The 14,784-nt window shown below is 53.8% G+C and overlaps 5 protein-coding genes across 5 annotated transcripts; 3 read left to right on the top strand and 2 right to left on the bottom strand.

The window, feature by feature from the left end:
* Positions 1 to 409: 409 nt before the first annotated feature.
* On the bottom strand, positions 410 to 4,034 carry BO72DRAFT_403136 (metal cation transporter MSC2). Its single transcript, XM_040942224.1, has 4 exons — positions 3,212 to 4,034; positions 2,020 to 3,162; positions 1,750 to 1,968; positions 410 to 1,699 (listed from the first exon to the last, which is right to left on the bottom strand). Exons 1-4 carry the CDS (start codon positions 3,601 to 3,603, stop codon positions 778 to 780), a joined length of 2,676 nt encoding a protein of 891 aa, XP_040801851.1. The 5' UTR covers positions 3,604 to 4,034; the 3' UTR covers positions 410 to 777.
* Positions 4,035 to 4,297: 263 nt separating this feature from the next.
* Positions 4,298 to 6,114, top strand: BO72DRAFT_428048 (chitobiosyldiphosphodolichol beta-1,4 mannosyltransferase). The gene is made up of 3 exons (XM_040943012.1): positions 4,298 to 4,741; positions 4,801 to 4,997; positions 5,077 to 6,114. Exons 1-3 carry the CDS (start codon positions 4,501 to 4,503, stop codon positions 6,064 to 6,066), a joined length of 1,428 nt encoding a protein of 475 aa, XP_040801850.1. The 5' UTR covers positions 4,298 to 4,500; the 3' UTR covers positions 6,067 to 6,114.
* An 82-nt stretch (positions 6,115 to 6,196) lies between these two features.
* Positions 6,197 to 8,789, bottom strand: BO72DRAFT_428045 (uncharacterized protein; the record flags this gene model as incomplete). Its single annotated transcript, XM_040943011.1, has 5 exons — positions 8,517 to 8,789; positions 7,520 to 8,458; positions 7,280 to 7,469; positions 6,458 to 7,225; positions 6,197 to 6,384 (listed from the first exon to the last, which is right to left on the bottom strand). Exons 1-5 carry the CDS (start codon positions 8,622 to 8,624, stop codon positions 6,197 to 6,199), a joined length of 2,193 nt encoding a protein of 730 aa, XP_040801849.1. The 5' UTR covers positions 8,625 to 8,789.
* Positions 8,790 to 9,385: 596 nt separating this feature from the next.
* ubc2 (E2 ubiquitin-conjugating protein RAD6) lies at positions 9,386 to 10,141 on the top strand (the record flags this gene model as incomplete). The annotated part of the gene is made up of 4 exons (XM_040941228.1): positions 9,386 to 9,427; positions 9,575 to 9,639; positions 9,707 to 9,931; positions 10,018 to 10,141. The coding sequence occupies 4 exons, from the start codon at positions 9,386 to 9,388 to the stop codon at positions 10,139 to 10,141; spliced, it is 456 nt and encodes a 151-aa protein (XP_040801848.1).
* A 912-nt stretch (positions 10,142 to 11,053) lies between these two features.
* Positions 11,054 to 14,726, top strand: BO72DRAFT_447622 (putative kinesin family protein (KinA)). Its single transcript, XM_040944596.1, has 5 exons — positions 11,054 to 11,287; positions 11,418 to 11,452; positions 11,561 to 11,655; positions 11,803 to 14,228; positions 14,307 to 14,726. Exons 1-5 carry the CDS (start codon positions 11,283 to 11,285, stop codon positions 14,536 to 14,538), a joined length of 2,793 nt encoding a protein of 930 aa, XP_040801847.1. The 5' UTR covers positions 11,054 to 11,282; the 3' UTR covers positions 14,539 to 14,726.
* The last annotated feature ends 58 nt before the right edge of the window (positions 14,727 to 14,784 follow it).

Genomic DNA, 14,784 nt, shown 5'->3' with positions numbered 1-14,784 from the left:
GGAAAAGCGGGTACGGCGGCTGTATATATTGCCATTCATGATGCTTGAATCTATAGCGGGGATGTAGTATACTTTCGATGTATTTTGAATTTTCCATCTAAGTTATGGGGATACACCTGCGACTGGCTACGTGGAACCATTCAAGTCACGCTTTCCGTGCTGGAAAGCTAGGAGAGCTATGGCCGAGGGGGGGAGGAGCAGGGTGCCCATAATGTGATGATCCAATCTCACGTGAAGAGCGCACATGTGCGACGTGACTGAATTGTAACATTGGAACCTCATTAATGAATGGGCCATTCTTGTGTGCGTCCGGTTCCTCTTTTACCCATCGGGTTAGGGGTACAATACAGCAATATGTAACTCAATTGCTCCGTGTATATGTGAAAAAATGGAACAGGTTGCGGACTCCCTTGATTCTTGTACACTCATAAATGACTATAGTACAGTACATATCCGTCGCTACCCCTTCCAGACGACTGCTTGGAACGAATAACCCCATATCATATACCTATTGGCGGACCCTGTTATGGACAGCCACCAAATTGCTGAGAAAATACCCCCCTTTCATAAGAACTTTCATAAGAAGAGAGACAAGAAGGGCGAAAGTTGAATGAGACATAGATACATACATACATCGACACATACATACAGCGTCATGTGAAGTAAATCAGGGGGAAGATCAACGAAAAACCCTTAAGACCGGTCTATCCAGCCCGATCCAGAGTCATCATAGAAAGATTATGTATAGTTTAGAAGCAAAAAAGAATGTGAAATGCTTTAGGAGGTTTTGTTTCCACCTCCGCCGCACCAACACCGGCCGTCTCCTTCGCGCTCGACCTGAACAAGGATGTCCATGTCTTTCTCGCGAAGATAGTTGACTGTGCGCTGGCGGACGTCTTCAAGGTCAGCGCCGCGGGAAGCGATAACGTGGATGACGCCGAGGAGTTTGGGGTTATGGGTGTCGTGGGAGTGGTCGTGGTGGTCATGGCTGTGGGAATGAGAGTGACTGCCGTGATCGTGGCTGTGGCCATGGGCATGATTGTGGGTGGGAGAGTGAGAGTGCGAGTGATCACTGCCATGACCATGACTGTGGGAGTGCGAATGGTTGTGATCATGATCATGGTCATGGCCGTGACTCTGGCTATGACCGTGGGAGTGGCTGTGACCGTGATCATGACCATGGTGGTGGTGGTGACCAGAAGACTCCTTGCCTGTGTCGTCCAGCCAGAATCGAGGTACTGTGTACCCGACAACTCCTCGGAGAGTACAGACACCGGCTAGAGCTTCACGCACATTGTACTCCACATCAGCCGGTAACGCCAGTAATAGAGTCTTCGATGTGCTGCTGACAAGCGGGACTGCCGAGGCGAAGATCAAGATTGCGATCAAGCACGAGGCGATGGGATCATACCCTGGCCAGCCAGAGTAGTGAACTAGAATGGTCGAGATCACCACAGCCACAGATCCCAGCGTATCGGCGAGAATATGTAAAAAGATGCCGTGCATGTTTTCGTTACCGTGCGAGTGTCCGTGACCATGGTCGTGACCATGCGCATGTCCATGGTCAAAGGCCATGATTCCGACGAGGTTCACTAGTAGACCCGCAATGCTGACAACGAGAAGCTCACCAATGCGGTGCATTTGGCTGCCAGAAGACAGCCTCTCGACCGCCTCATAGATAATTTCAATACTGATGATCCTGCATGCCATTAGTCGTAGGCCATAAGCATGGTCGTTCGCATTGCTCACATCAGGAAGATGCCGTTGGCAAAGCCAGACAGCGTGTCGACTTTGCCATAGCCGTAGGGGAACCTCGAACTCGGAGGCCATTTGCTCATGACAGCGGCACAAAGACCAACGACTAGAGCAAGGCAGTCAAAGAACATGTGAATACTATCGCTGAGCAGTCCCAGAGACCCAGTTAAGAAGCCGTATGCCAATTGAACGAGCATGAAGCTGAAGTTAAGGCTGAAAAGGGTTAGCAATGGTGAAACATAGTGGGGTGGTACGGGAACTTACCACATGAAGTAGAAAATGCGTCGCGAATCGGTTTCCTTGAGAATACTGTACAGAAGGGGATACGATTCGCTGTGGTGGAGGATAAATCTGGTGATTTTGGAAGCATCGGCAGATGAATGGCTGTGCTGCTCATGAGCATGGGAATGCGCAGAATGGCGCAGATTCTTTCCATCAAACCGGACAGCAAGGTAGGAGACGAGTGAAATGATGATCCGAGAGACATAGATGACCTGAGCGTTGTCCTGTAGCGGAGGCGAGGAGAATAGGGCAGCGCTACCCGTCCCAAGGATGAGGCCTAGTTTATGCGGCGACTGTAGATGCGAAGGGGCAATAGAGACTAGACTGATTGCAAATGCACCAGAGGCGGCAAAGTGATAAATCATGTCAGGGACCTCGAACGAGATGTTCCCGGAAACAACAATTGTGACGAGTGTCAGCGACAAGCCTGACAAAATAGCCAACACAGAATCACCAGCTGAAGTAGCGCTTGCACCCGACTCTGAAAGCTGCTTCTTGGACGATGCGGGCGTAGAGAGGTCAACATCAACCGACTTGGCCCCTGAGAGGGGAGGACGAAGTACAAAGACGGACACAAGCAAAGAAGCGTAACCGAAGAAAGGGTGATCATCCCAGGTTGCATTCAAGCCCAAAAAGCTCAGCACGATGACCGCGGCAAGAACAGCACCGCTTGCTTTCTTTTGACTGAATCGAAATTGGCCACTGCTGTGGGCTCCATTCCCCTGGAGGAGCGTAGGCACTCCAGAGGCTACCGCAAGGAGCAAGCTGAAAGCCACCAGAAACCCTCCAATTTTCAAACCAGCATATATGGGCAGAGCAAGAGAAGCCGCTTGCAGAAGTGCCACCCTTGCCGTGCTTGAATTCACCGGGGGAAGTGCAGAAGGGAAGTCGAATCCTCCCCGCTGTGCCGATCGCACGATCTGTCCGCATCCATATAGTATCAGTGTAACTGCTGTCAGCATGGCGGTCTTCCGTTCGACTTGTTCTAATTTGCCGATACTCGAAGCGATTGCGTCAGGATCGTCTGAGATTCTCTGTTGTATCTTCCAATGCGCATGGTGTTGGTAATACCAGGAAAGGGCGATCCATGGCAGAGCCAGGAGGGGTCCAGCGAGAGCATCTTGGCTTCTCCAATTGTTATTACTGGCTAGAAGAGCGCGACTGAGGAACTCACATTGTATTTGGCCCAGGCCCGACCGATGCATCGAGCGATTGAGCGCCAATCAGCCCTGCAGCGCCATCATTCTTCGTGTGATGTGCATGGTTGCATGAAGAGACGGAGTGCTCATGAGCAGATGCTTCCCAGACGCTATGATTTGATGCATGGGAGTGTGTATGGTGATGAGCATGTCCGGCGGAGTCTCCAGAGTTGTCATTGGGAAGTACAGGGCTGATCACAGGTGGTGGGGGCTGTTGATTTGCTGAAGACAGGTCGAAAGAGGAGGCCGAAATGGAAACTGGCCCGTGCGACCTGCGAGACGATCGCGAACGGTGACCACGAGAATGACCAAGCCCATGATTAGGGGGAGCTGTCTCCACGATAGAGACGGGTGTCCCGGCCGACATTGTGTCAATTTCGCTGCGCTATGCACAATCGTTGCAAGTGTCCAGCCAACAGCCGGAGGGGGTTCGTGAGAGGCCGGTGCTTGAGCCGAGGTTTCAGGGAACAGCTAGCTGCCTAGAAGCAGAACAATTGAGCTTTAAGAGCTCAGCAAAAATGATAGGTCGGAAGATAAAAGCAGAAGATGCAGCATAGCGTCAATGGAAAGGGAATGAATGGAAGAGAAAGGAGCGACCGCGAAGGGCGCTTGTGGCGATCTTAGAACGCTGATGATGATGGATGAATAGCCCCCAGATAGCGGCGCGACGATCGGCCGGCGGTGATAACGAGCGCCACGTGATTAGCCTTTCAGCTGGGACGTAATTACGGTATCTCGCTCGTTGCCTGACATTTCAGGAACACACGTCAGATCGAGTGTATGGAAACTTGGAAAGAGTAATCAATCAGTCCCCAAAGCACTCACTTAACTTAGGAGGGGACGATCCGGGGTAAGAGAGATAAAGCTAGACCGAAAGATAATCAAAGGAGTAAATGCCGAAGATACTTAATTGGTCCAGTGGCATGTAACCTATCAATGCGAGCCGCGCGCCTGTTGTCAAGTTGCCCGATTTGTTATTCTGACGCGCCCGGCGTGTGTGTGTGTCTCCGTATTCCGGTGTGGGGTTCCGTTCATCGGCCCAGGATTCCTCCTCCGGCCAGCTTGTCCCCAGAGCTCTAGATTTCTTTCTTCCATTGTCGCGCGGGATCAGGATCAATAGACATACTTCTGCTGGCTAAGCTAAACGCTACACGGCTGAGACGCCTATTGATCGCACTCCGTTCTTTAATTCTATTGCTGTGCACGATGCTGGATCATCTGTCACCAATCTCATAAACTCCCAAGAGCTTGATCCGTCGTCACCATGCTCGCAACTCTCATCAGCATCGCCTTTTACGCATCGACAGCGCTCACGCTGGCAATCATTCTCCTAGCCCCTTCAAGATATACACCCCAACCTGCCTCTGAAAAAGATGGCCCCGAAAACCCCAAGACAACCGTCCAGATTCTCGTACTAGGGGACATCGGTCGCAGCCCGCGCATGCAGTACCATGCGCTCAGTGTAGCAAGAGGCGGAGGCCAAGTGGACATCATCGGCTACCACGGTGCGCGAACAGAACCAATTGCAGTCGTATAGCTTGAAACTAATATATAGCTTGTTCAGAATCGGAAGTCCACCCCGAAATCACCTCCCATCCCCGGATATCCATCGTCGCGCTCCCCCCGCACCCGACCTTCCTCCAAACAAACAACAAGCTTCTCTTCCTCCTCTTTGGACCCCTCAAAGTGCTATTCCAGATCGGATGTCTCTGGTGGATTCTCGCCTATCGAACCAAACCAGCCAAATGGCTTCTCGTGCAAGTCAGTCGTCACCCCGCATAACATACTCACCTGCCACACCTACCAACCCTGCTAACCTCAACCCCCATTCCCACAATAGAACCCCCCATCCATCCCCACCCTCGCCATCGCCTCCCTCACCTGCCTCCTCCGGCAGACCAGCCTAATAATCGACTGGCACAACTTCGGCTACACGATCCTGGCCCTCAAGCTCGGCGACACGCACCCGCTCGTCCGCCTCTCGCAGCGCTACGAGCGATTCTTCAGCCGATACGCGACAGCACACCTCTGCGTCACCAACGCGATGGCCACGGTCCTCAAGCGAGACTTCGGGATCCGTAACGATCACGCCGCGATCTTACCTCTCCACGACCGGCCCGCCGACCACTTCCAGCCCATCCCGGACCGCGCCGCGCGCGCCGCCTTCCTCAACTCCCTCCCGCAGTCCGAATCCGTGCGCCCGCTCATCGCAACCAACGCCCTCCGCGTCCTGGTCAGCTCCACCTCCTGGACCGCGGACGAGGACTTCTCCGTGCTCATCGACGCCCTGTGCCGATACTCTGCGCTGGCGCGGCAGCAGCAGAGCGGCGGCGGCGGCGGCGGCGGCGGCGAGGAGCCCACGGAACTCCCTGCCATCTTGGCGATCATCACGGGCAAGGGACCCCAGAAGGAGATGTACCTCCGGCGCATTCGGGAGCTGGAAGCGGCGGGGAAGCTGGAGCATGTGACGATCCGCACCGCGTGGTTGAGCATGGAGGACTACGCGCGCCTGCTGGCGTCGGCGTCGCTGGGCGTCAGCCTGCACACCAGCAGCAGTGGCGTGGATCTGCCCATGAAGGTCGTGGACATGTTTGGCGCGGGTTTGCCGGTGGTGGGTTGGAACCGGTTCGAGGCGTGGCCGGAGCTGGTGACGGAGGGGGTCAACGGGCGTGGGTCCGGCAGCGCGGAGGAGCTGGTCGGCCATCTTGTGGAGCTGTTTGGGGATGATGCGAAGCTGGAAAGACTGCGTGACGGGGCTCGTCAAGAGAGTTCCCGTCGTTGGGATGATGAGTGGAATCCCGTGGCGGGCAAGCTGCTAGGGCTGTATTAGTGCCATTAGCGATATAATAAACACGAATGGAATTTATTTTCTTCTTCGGCGAGCAATTGAGTGAGAGAAGCATTTATCGTCTTGTTAAGTAACTTATTTACTGAGCTATATACCGGTAACTACCTTAACACTACGGACGGAATTTCCCGCCGCAGAAGGTGCACGTATCGAACATGTCGAACAGACGTTGACAAGACCGTTGGAGATCCGGATCGGACGAGTCCATCTCGTCCTCGTTCAGATACTCTTTCCCACAGCCGGAACAGAATTTGGATACCCCGGGGTCTTGGATAGCTAGCGACGTCAAGCCACACCGCACTACATTCAGGAAAGGTTTGTTAGTTTGTGATGTGCAGGATAGCATACCATTGTTTCTGGGGGTGCTACATACCGAAGAGGTGGCCCGCGGCGCATTGCGCTTCCTGGTTCGAATACCAAGCAACGCCGGCATCGCAGATATCGCATCTCTCGAAAAGAGAGCTCCCTGGCCCGCTGAGCTCCTCGGCGGACTTGGCCTTTACCGTGTTCTTGGAGGTGGAGCATTTGGAGATCTCCTCGGTCAGATCGGCGCCTGTGATGGTAGCGAGTCTGATGAGAACCTGGCGAGCTTGCGCCATGATCTCCCCATTGGCGCAATCGACAATGGCGGAGCATGCTGCTGCGTATAATAATCTACCAGACAGTGGCAATGGTGGGCTGTCGCCTTCGTCATTTTGGGACTGTAGAATGTGCCGGAGGGCCGCATCGCGCCTTGTACTGGAGGAGTCAGGGCCAGAGGCAGAGCTGGGCGCCGATGTCGCTGTTGGCCCGCTGGGGAGCTCGTCTGCGACTTCGCCAGTGGTCGTGGAGAAGGTGATGATTACTCGGTCTTCGGCGGCTGTGCGGTATTCAATGACGTCTCCCGGGTGGAGCGTGGTAGCGCTCGCAACGATGCCCTTGCATGAGGTCAGGCCCCAGATCCTGGCCACGGCGAGGCCTCCGAAATCTCGATTGAAGTCGAACTGTTCCCGCATATCGTCGATTTGGTTTTTCCAGGGGGCCTTGGAGAATGGCTGGTCCTCCTGCTCCGAGGAGAATTGTTTCGTTATCGCGTAGCCGCCGCCTGTTCCTACATGCAGCGCGAGATTCTGAGACTCAGCGTCTCGTGTGACAGTCATGGCTTTCCCGTGTCAGCGTGGGCTAGGACTAGTGTGGGTAACAGAATATTGCTTACATGATATTGGATCCCAGTGCCTTGGGGCTTCGGACTGGATCTCTGCCGCCGTGTCCTCATAGAATGGTAGGTGTTTGAACTCAATCTTTGTGGATTCTTGCTCATGTCCTTCATATGCTGAGTGAGGCATTGTGATAAGAGCGAGGCCCCCAAAGACACCCGCAGCCAAAGAAAGAGCCTGCGCATTACCCTGGTGTGGTTGTTAATCGAGAATTATTTCCCTGTGAGATTCTGTCTTACCAGACTGATCCATTCAATGGGACCGGTGAAACGATGATCTTCCAGTCCCTTGCAAGACACTGAAGCGTTCTCCTCTGACTTGGCCAGTGGCTCGGGAGGCAGACCCACGTCTGCTCCATACTTGAGAGATGCTGGGTCAATTTCTAGCCTGAGGACCCTCAATTTTGTCCCGTACACAACGGCCAGATTCCCTATCGCGTGACGGGCAGTTGGACTTTGCGTCTGATCGTCGTCTCCCGGAAAGATCCACGGGCCCCAATTCATTGATGAGACAATGGCCTTGGATTGTAGTGTAGCGGCAAAGAGCGATGATGGCTGAGCCTCAAGATAGCTCACAAAGGGTTTATTCAAGGAAGTTAAGGCGAGCACATCAGCGGTGTACCTTGGACTATGTACTGCTACCAAGCTTCGTATTCGTAGGAAGATCACATCCTTAGAGTCATTTGCAACTGACAACAGGTGATGGCCCCAGCGACTCTCGACGCCGAAAATTGCTAGCGAGTCCGCATTTTGCTCCGCGATAGGTACTTTCAGAGGCGATGACCACGAAAAAGACCGAATGTATGACTTCCGCAGAGCCAAGCCCTCATCTTGGATCTGGGGTTGGAAGTGCAGTTTCAGGGAGTCGTTGACGATGGCTACGCGCGTCCATTTGCCTTGGATCCCGACAGGCTCATAGAGGGAGAGCAGCAGATTGGAGGTGAAGACGGCGAGCACACAGCGCCGGAACTTGGCGAGTCCTGGAGGGGACCAGGCCAGACCTACCACGGTGCTAAGGGACTGCTCGCCGCCAAGAGAGAAATTGTCGCGCTTCTGGGGATAGATGGTTGGCCATTCGCTTTCAGTGAAAACATTGACCCTGAACCGATTGGAATGCCAGTCGTTGATGGCTTTTTGCACAGGACCCTGTTCAGCTTTTTCATTGGCCGTCTTGGGGGTCTGTTCGCAGTGAGCAAATCATTCGCATAAGCTCGATAGTGATGGACAAACGACTGACCAGCACCTGGACGTATTCCCCCGCACCGATGGCCAGTTCCCCGTCTGCCGACCAGGCCAGGCAATCTGAGCAGGAGGGGAATAACGGCAATTCCAACGGTCCTAGCATCTCGAGACAGCGGTGGTATTCAACAACTTCTCATGATTGAGATACGGATATTTTTTTTAGAGTGTTTCGAATTTATCACAGAGCATTTGGTCAACGACCGGCACTGCTTGACATCCCTTTGATTGCTGGAATGCTGTCTCCAGCTATAGCGATTGTATGGCGGGACGAATCTATAGTTGTTCCTGCTTCGGGTTAGTCCAATGTGGGCGGGAAGGAGAAAGATTGCACTCATACTTCATGCGTAATCACGTGCACGTGGCCGAGCCTGCAGCCGGCTGCATGCTATGCTTCCCGATCAAGCGGGCGGTGAGAGTCACCGGGTGTCTGGATAAGCATTAGGTAATTCGGATGGCATGAGCACACCATGCCTATCGTGGTTAGTTCTTCAGGCTGGCTGAATCAACGGTCAGTGACTGGTCCAACAAAACTAACAAACACTCTGAGTCTCTGACGGTGCAGTCCAGCAGTGAGGATCAACGCCCGCCCGCCCTACTCATCCCATCCTCCCGCTCCGACTATCGTCTGTTTGTTCTCCTCTTTCCGAACTCCATCCGACCGATTCTCCACTGCCTTCAACTCCTCGTTGTCTTATTACTCAGAGGTCCGGCCTGAGAGATCTCATCCTCTTCGCCTCATATTTCACTCACATCGCCGACCCTCTGCCACACATCCGTGATCTTTGCCACCTGCAGTCGTGCACCCTGACTTGTTCTTGGATCAGCTTCCGATAGCTCCTCGTTCATCGCTGCTACCCCGCCACAATGTCGACCTCTGCCCGTCGTCGCCTTATGCGCGATTTCAAGGTACGTAGCTGCCCGCTGCGTTAGTGGGATTCAACCCTCTGTCCCTTGCGTTGAAATGGGTCTCTTGTCTCAGGATTCGCTTTAAGCATGTTATCGATCATCGACCAAGGCCGAGCTACATGAGCTAACAGCTATGCTTCATCTTAGCGTATGCAAACTGACCCTCCTGCTGGAGTTTCCGCGTCTCCTGTAGCAGACAATGTCATGACCTGGTGAGTCAATCCTAACTGTCTCGATGTTCTCTCCCGCAATGGAGTCTGAGTCTGATAACCGCTCCAGGAATGCGGTCATTATCGGACCCGCCGATACGCCCTTTGAGGACGGCACATTCCGGCTCGTGATGCACTTCGAGGAGCAGTATCCCAACAAGCCTCCAGGCGTCAAATTCATCAGCCAGATGTTCCATCCGAATGTCTACGGTACGGGCGAGCTCTGCTTGGACATTCTCCAGAACCGTTGGAGCCCAACCTATGACGTGGCCGCGATCCTTACCAGTATTCAGAGGTAAGGACTCTTGTCTGCCTTGCTTATCCCCGATCAATCACGAGGCGGGAATAAAACGATGCTAACGAACGCTTTTCTGTCTATAGCTTGCTCAACGACCCGAACACCTCATCCCCCGCCAATGTAGAAGCCTCCAACCTGTACAAAGATAACCGCAAGGAGTACATCAAGCGAGTGCGCGAGACCGTCGAGAAGAGCTGGGAAGATTAGAGACGAGAGAGGAGGGGAGACGACTACGATATATTGCTATACGCGGGTTTGGATCTCTTGGTTCATGGCGATGTTGACAATGTCTTGCCCTGTGTTCCACCTGGGCTTAATGCCCAAGGCATTGATCATGCTCTTGTGGAGATACAAGGGCAGTGAACCCAAGGGACTTGCACCCCGTTGATGACGTGCACAGCGTGGGGTTTTGGCGCCTGGTTACATCTTGATCTGTTCTTCTTATCGTGATCTCCCATTGGTAATTATGAATAACTGCATCGGTTTCATGTTATGCTCATGTTGTTTGTTGTTTCACTTGAATGCATTTGACTTTGGTGTCTCCTTGCTCTTTGCTGCTACTGCATGTCAGATACTCGGCCCGACAACTCGGCCTGCTTTGCATTCTTTTTTCAATTTGAGTTTCCATTCACAACCGTCTGCCGGTGATTTCAGTTCCGCCATGATGTAGTCTCACCCCAACATTCCTGCCTAGTCAAAAATTTCGGTCGTGGAACTAAGGCATTCCGATGAAGTAATGAAGTTGGCAGGCGAGTGCCAGGCAGAATTTGGTTTGGGTAGAGAAATTCGAGCTCGGTAACTTTAGTTATTGCAACAGACAGGTTTGATGCGCCTAGTTCATTCCAACTCCCCTCCCTCAATGCCCGATAAGAATGCAAAACTTCTTCAGACTTCTTAGGCAGAGATGACCATGACCCCACGTCACGAGCATAGCTGGTTGACTGCGTTGTACTGTACTGTACTTCTGGCTTCTTTTCTGAAACACAAAATTGGGAGATGCTAAAGTAGTCGTGGTTCTTTCTGACCGCCCGGCCTACTCGTAATTGCACGTGGACCCCTGACCCAAACCGTAGTTTAGTTAGTAGTTAGTCTAGTCTGTCCCGTCCCGTCTGTCCGTTCTGTCCGTCTACTAACTTACTGACTTACTCGTACTTACTCTCCGCTCTCCATCTCCCAAGCCTGTTCTCTCATTACCTTCTTGTGATCTGAACGAACCCCTCTCTCCCATTTTCGCAACACCCCCCTCCCCCTCTGGGGTTCCTTGTTTCCTTTTTATTTCTCTTTCTCTTTGTCATTCACATCCTTTCCCTCTTCATCGGCCTCACCTTGAGTCCGGGTCAGAGTGATCATGGCGTATGTTTGTTTTGGCTCTTGCTACTCCCCTCCCACCCCCCTGTTCACCGCTTCAACCCACACTTCCTCGTGGGCAACTCTTACAACGCGCACGCGGCAACGAGAACTGATGGAATTTTCGACTTGACAGGTCATCTGGCCCCAACGGCCCCAACACCATTAAGGGTGCGCATTCTCCATCCCCTCTGTTCATTGTGTTTATTTCCCCTCTGGTTCTTCAGGCTTGAAGGTGAAATCATGGTGTCCACTAAGCTAACCCGCTCCGCGACACAGTGGTTGCGAGATTCCGCCCGCAGAACAAAGTCGAATTGGCGTCCGGGGGTGAACCGATCGTGGAATTTGAGAATGAACAATCATGTGTTGTCAACGTGAGTGCTCCTGTTCAGGTGAACGTTTTGAGGTGTCCCGCAACCTCTCTCTTCTCACCCTACTCTTCCGAAGAGCAAGAGTGCCGGGGAGGGAGGGGTTATGTTCCCAGGTTTTGCTAAATCCCGGCTTTTCGCGCATGTCCACAGTCCAAAGAAGGCTCTGGAGCCTTCACTTTCGATCAAGTGTTTCCCATGGACTCGAAGCAGCAAGATGTCTTCAACTTCTCGATCCGACCGACTGTGGATGACATCCTGAACGGCTATAACGGCACGGTTTTCGCGTACGGCCAGACGGGTGCGGGAAAGTCGTATACGATGATGGGTTCCGACATTGACGACGACATCGGCAAGGGTATCATTCCGCGCATAGTCGAGCAGATCTTCGCCAGCATCCTCACCAGTCCCAGTAACATCGAGTACACGGTGCGGGTCAGTTACATGGAGATCTACATGGAGCGGATTCGCGACTTGCTCGTACCGCAGAACGACAACCTGCCGGTGCACGAGGAGAAGTCTCGTGGCGTCTACGTCAAGGGCCTGCTCGAGGTCTATGTGTCCAGCGTTCAGGAGGTGTACGAGGTGATGCGCCGGGGTGGTGCGGCCAGAGCGGTTGCGGCGACCAACATGAACCAGGAGTCCTCTCGGTCGCATTCTATCTTCGTCATTACCGTTACACAGAAGAATCTGGAGACCGGATCGGCCAAGAGTGGTCAGCTCTTCTTAGTCGATCTGGCGGGTAGTGAGAAGGTCGGTAAGACCGGTGCGAGTGGTCAGACTCTAGAGGAAGCGAAGAAGATCAACAAGAGTTTGAGTGCTCTGGGCATGGTCATCAACGCGCTGACGGACGGCAAATCGACGCACATTCCCTACCGTGATTCTAAGCTCACTCGAATTCTGCAAGAAAGTTTGGGAGGTAACTCGCGGACAACCTTGATCATCAACTGCTCGCCCAGTAGCTACAACGATGCGGAAACAATCTCGACCCTGCGATTCGGTGTACGCGCCAAGGCTATCAAGAACAAGGCGAAGGTGAACGCAGAGCTCAGCCCGGCGGAATTGAAGCAGCTCCTCCGCAAGGCCCAGAGTCAAGTTACCAACTTCGAGACCTATATCTCGGCGCTGGAGACGGAAGTTCATGTGTGGCGCAGTGGTGAAGCAGTTCCCAAGGATCGTTGGACTCCTTCAAGAGGCTCAGAAGTTGTCAGTGCGGCTAAGGCGGAGGCTCGCGCCCCTCGACCTGGCACTCCCTCTCGCTTCCAGGACATTCCCCGCTCAGAGACTCCTCGTCCCGACTCCAGATTAGGGGACCGTTCCAGCACACCAAGCCTGGTTCTCGAGAAGGATGAGCGGGAAGAGTTCCTGAGACGGGAGAACGAGCTGCAGGACCAGATTGCGGAGAAAGAGTCTCACATTGCTAGCATTGAGCGGGGCCTGCGCGAGGCTCGGGAGGAGTTGAAGAGCATGAAGGAGAACACCGCACGTTCGGGCAAGGACAACGACAAGCTCACCACCGAGGTGAACGAGCTTCGTATGCAATTGGAGAAGGTGTCATATGAGAGCAAGGAAGCTTCTATCACCATGGACAGTCTTCGCGAAGCCAATTCGGAGTTGACCACTGAATTGGACGATGTGAAGCAGCAGTTGCTCGACGTACGGATGAAGGCGAAGGAGACCAGCGCTGCGCTGGACGAGAAGGAAAAGAAGAAGGCCGAAAAGATGGCGAAGATGATGGCGGGCTTCGACCTGGGCGGAGATGTGTTCTCCGACAACGAACGCAAGCTTAAGGAACTGCTGTCACGCGTGGACGAACTGCACAAGATTAGCGAAGCCGGGGAGACGATCGCGCCCGACGACCTACTGGAGCTGCGCACTAGTCTGCAGGAAACCCAGGGATTCATACGCCAGGCTGAGCTTACTATGAATGACCGGGGCGAGCTAAGCGAGCTGCAGGACAGCCGCAGGGCGGAAGTTGAACAGAAGTTGGCGACTATCGAGCGGGAATACGAGACCCTTCTGGAACGAAACCTGGGCGAGGGCGACGTGGAGGAGATCCGGGAGCGGTTGGAGAAGGTGTACGTTACGCGCAAGGAGGCGGAGATGCAGGCCGTCACGGACCTGCGCAACGAGATTGCACGCAAGGACGAAGAACTGGGCAAGCTGCGCCAGTCCCTTGCCGACTCGCAGACCCGAGTGTCCACCAACGGCGCGGCGGGCAAGAACCTGCAGCAGCAGATCGCCGACTTCGACGCCATGAAGAAGTCCCTGATGCGGGATCTGCAGAACCGCTGCGAGCGGGTGGTCGAGCTCGAGATATCGCTGGATGATGCTCGCGAGCAATACAACAACGTCCTCCGCTCCTCGAACAACCGGGCGCAGCAGAAGAAGATGGCGTTTCTGGAGCGCAACCTTGAGCAGCTCACCCACGTGCAGCGCCAGCTGGTCGAGCAGAACAGCAGCCTGAAGAAGGAGGTCGCCATCGCGGAGCGAAAGTTGATCGCCCGGAATGAGCGGATAGCCAGCTTGGAGAGCCTGCTCCAGGAGAGCCAGGAAAAACTCACCCAAGCGAACCACCGGTAGGGATTCCTCTCCAGCTAATCCCATCCCCACATAAGACAAGACCTCAAGCTAACCACGCATCTCACCAACAACAGCTTCGAAGCCCAACTCACCGCCGTCAAGGAGCGCCTCGAGGCCGCGAAGCAGGGCTCAACCCGCGGACTCCCCAGCATGGACGCCAGCGGCGGCTTCAACTTCAGTGGCTCCCGAATTGCCAAGCCTCTCCGAGGCGGCGGCGGAGGAAATGAGAGCAGTGCTCCCGTAGCCGGCGTCCAGTCGCAGGAGACTGGCGCCAAGCGCACGAGCTGGTTCTTCGATAGACGATGATATCTCACGATTTTTCTTTTTCATTGTGTATTATCTTTCTCATTCTCCGAAAATACTTTTCTTGTTGCATCATGTGTGAAGCCGAAAGGAATGAAGCCCACGTCGTGTTTTTTTCGCCCTCTCGTATTGATTAGGGAGGAAAGAAGATATCCCAACCATTCTCTCTCTCTTTTTTTTCTGACTGTGAGGCATGAGGCATGATTACGTATGATATCGTTTGCGGTTCTTGTGCTTCTTGCCTTGCCC

This window comes from Aspergillus fijiensis (assembly GCF_003184825.1).
Source record: "Aspergillus fijiensis CBS 313.89 unplaced genomic scaffold BO72scaffold_20, whole genome shotgun sequence".
In the NCBI taxonomy this organism is placed as follows: Eukaryota; Fungi; Ascomycota; class Eurotiomycetes; order Eurotiales; family Aspergillaceae; genus Aspergillus; species Aspergillus fijiensis.
Note: the sequence above shows the minus strand (reverse complement) of the source record. Positions and strands in the feature narration are given on the sequence as shown.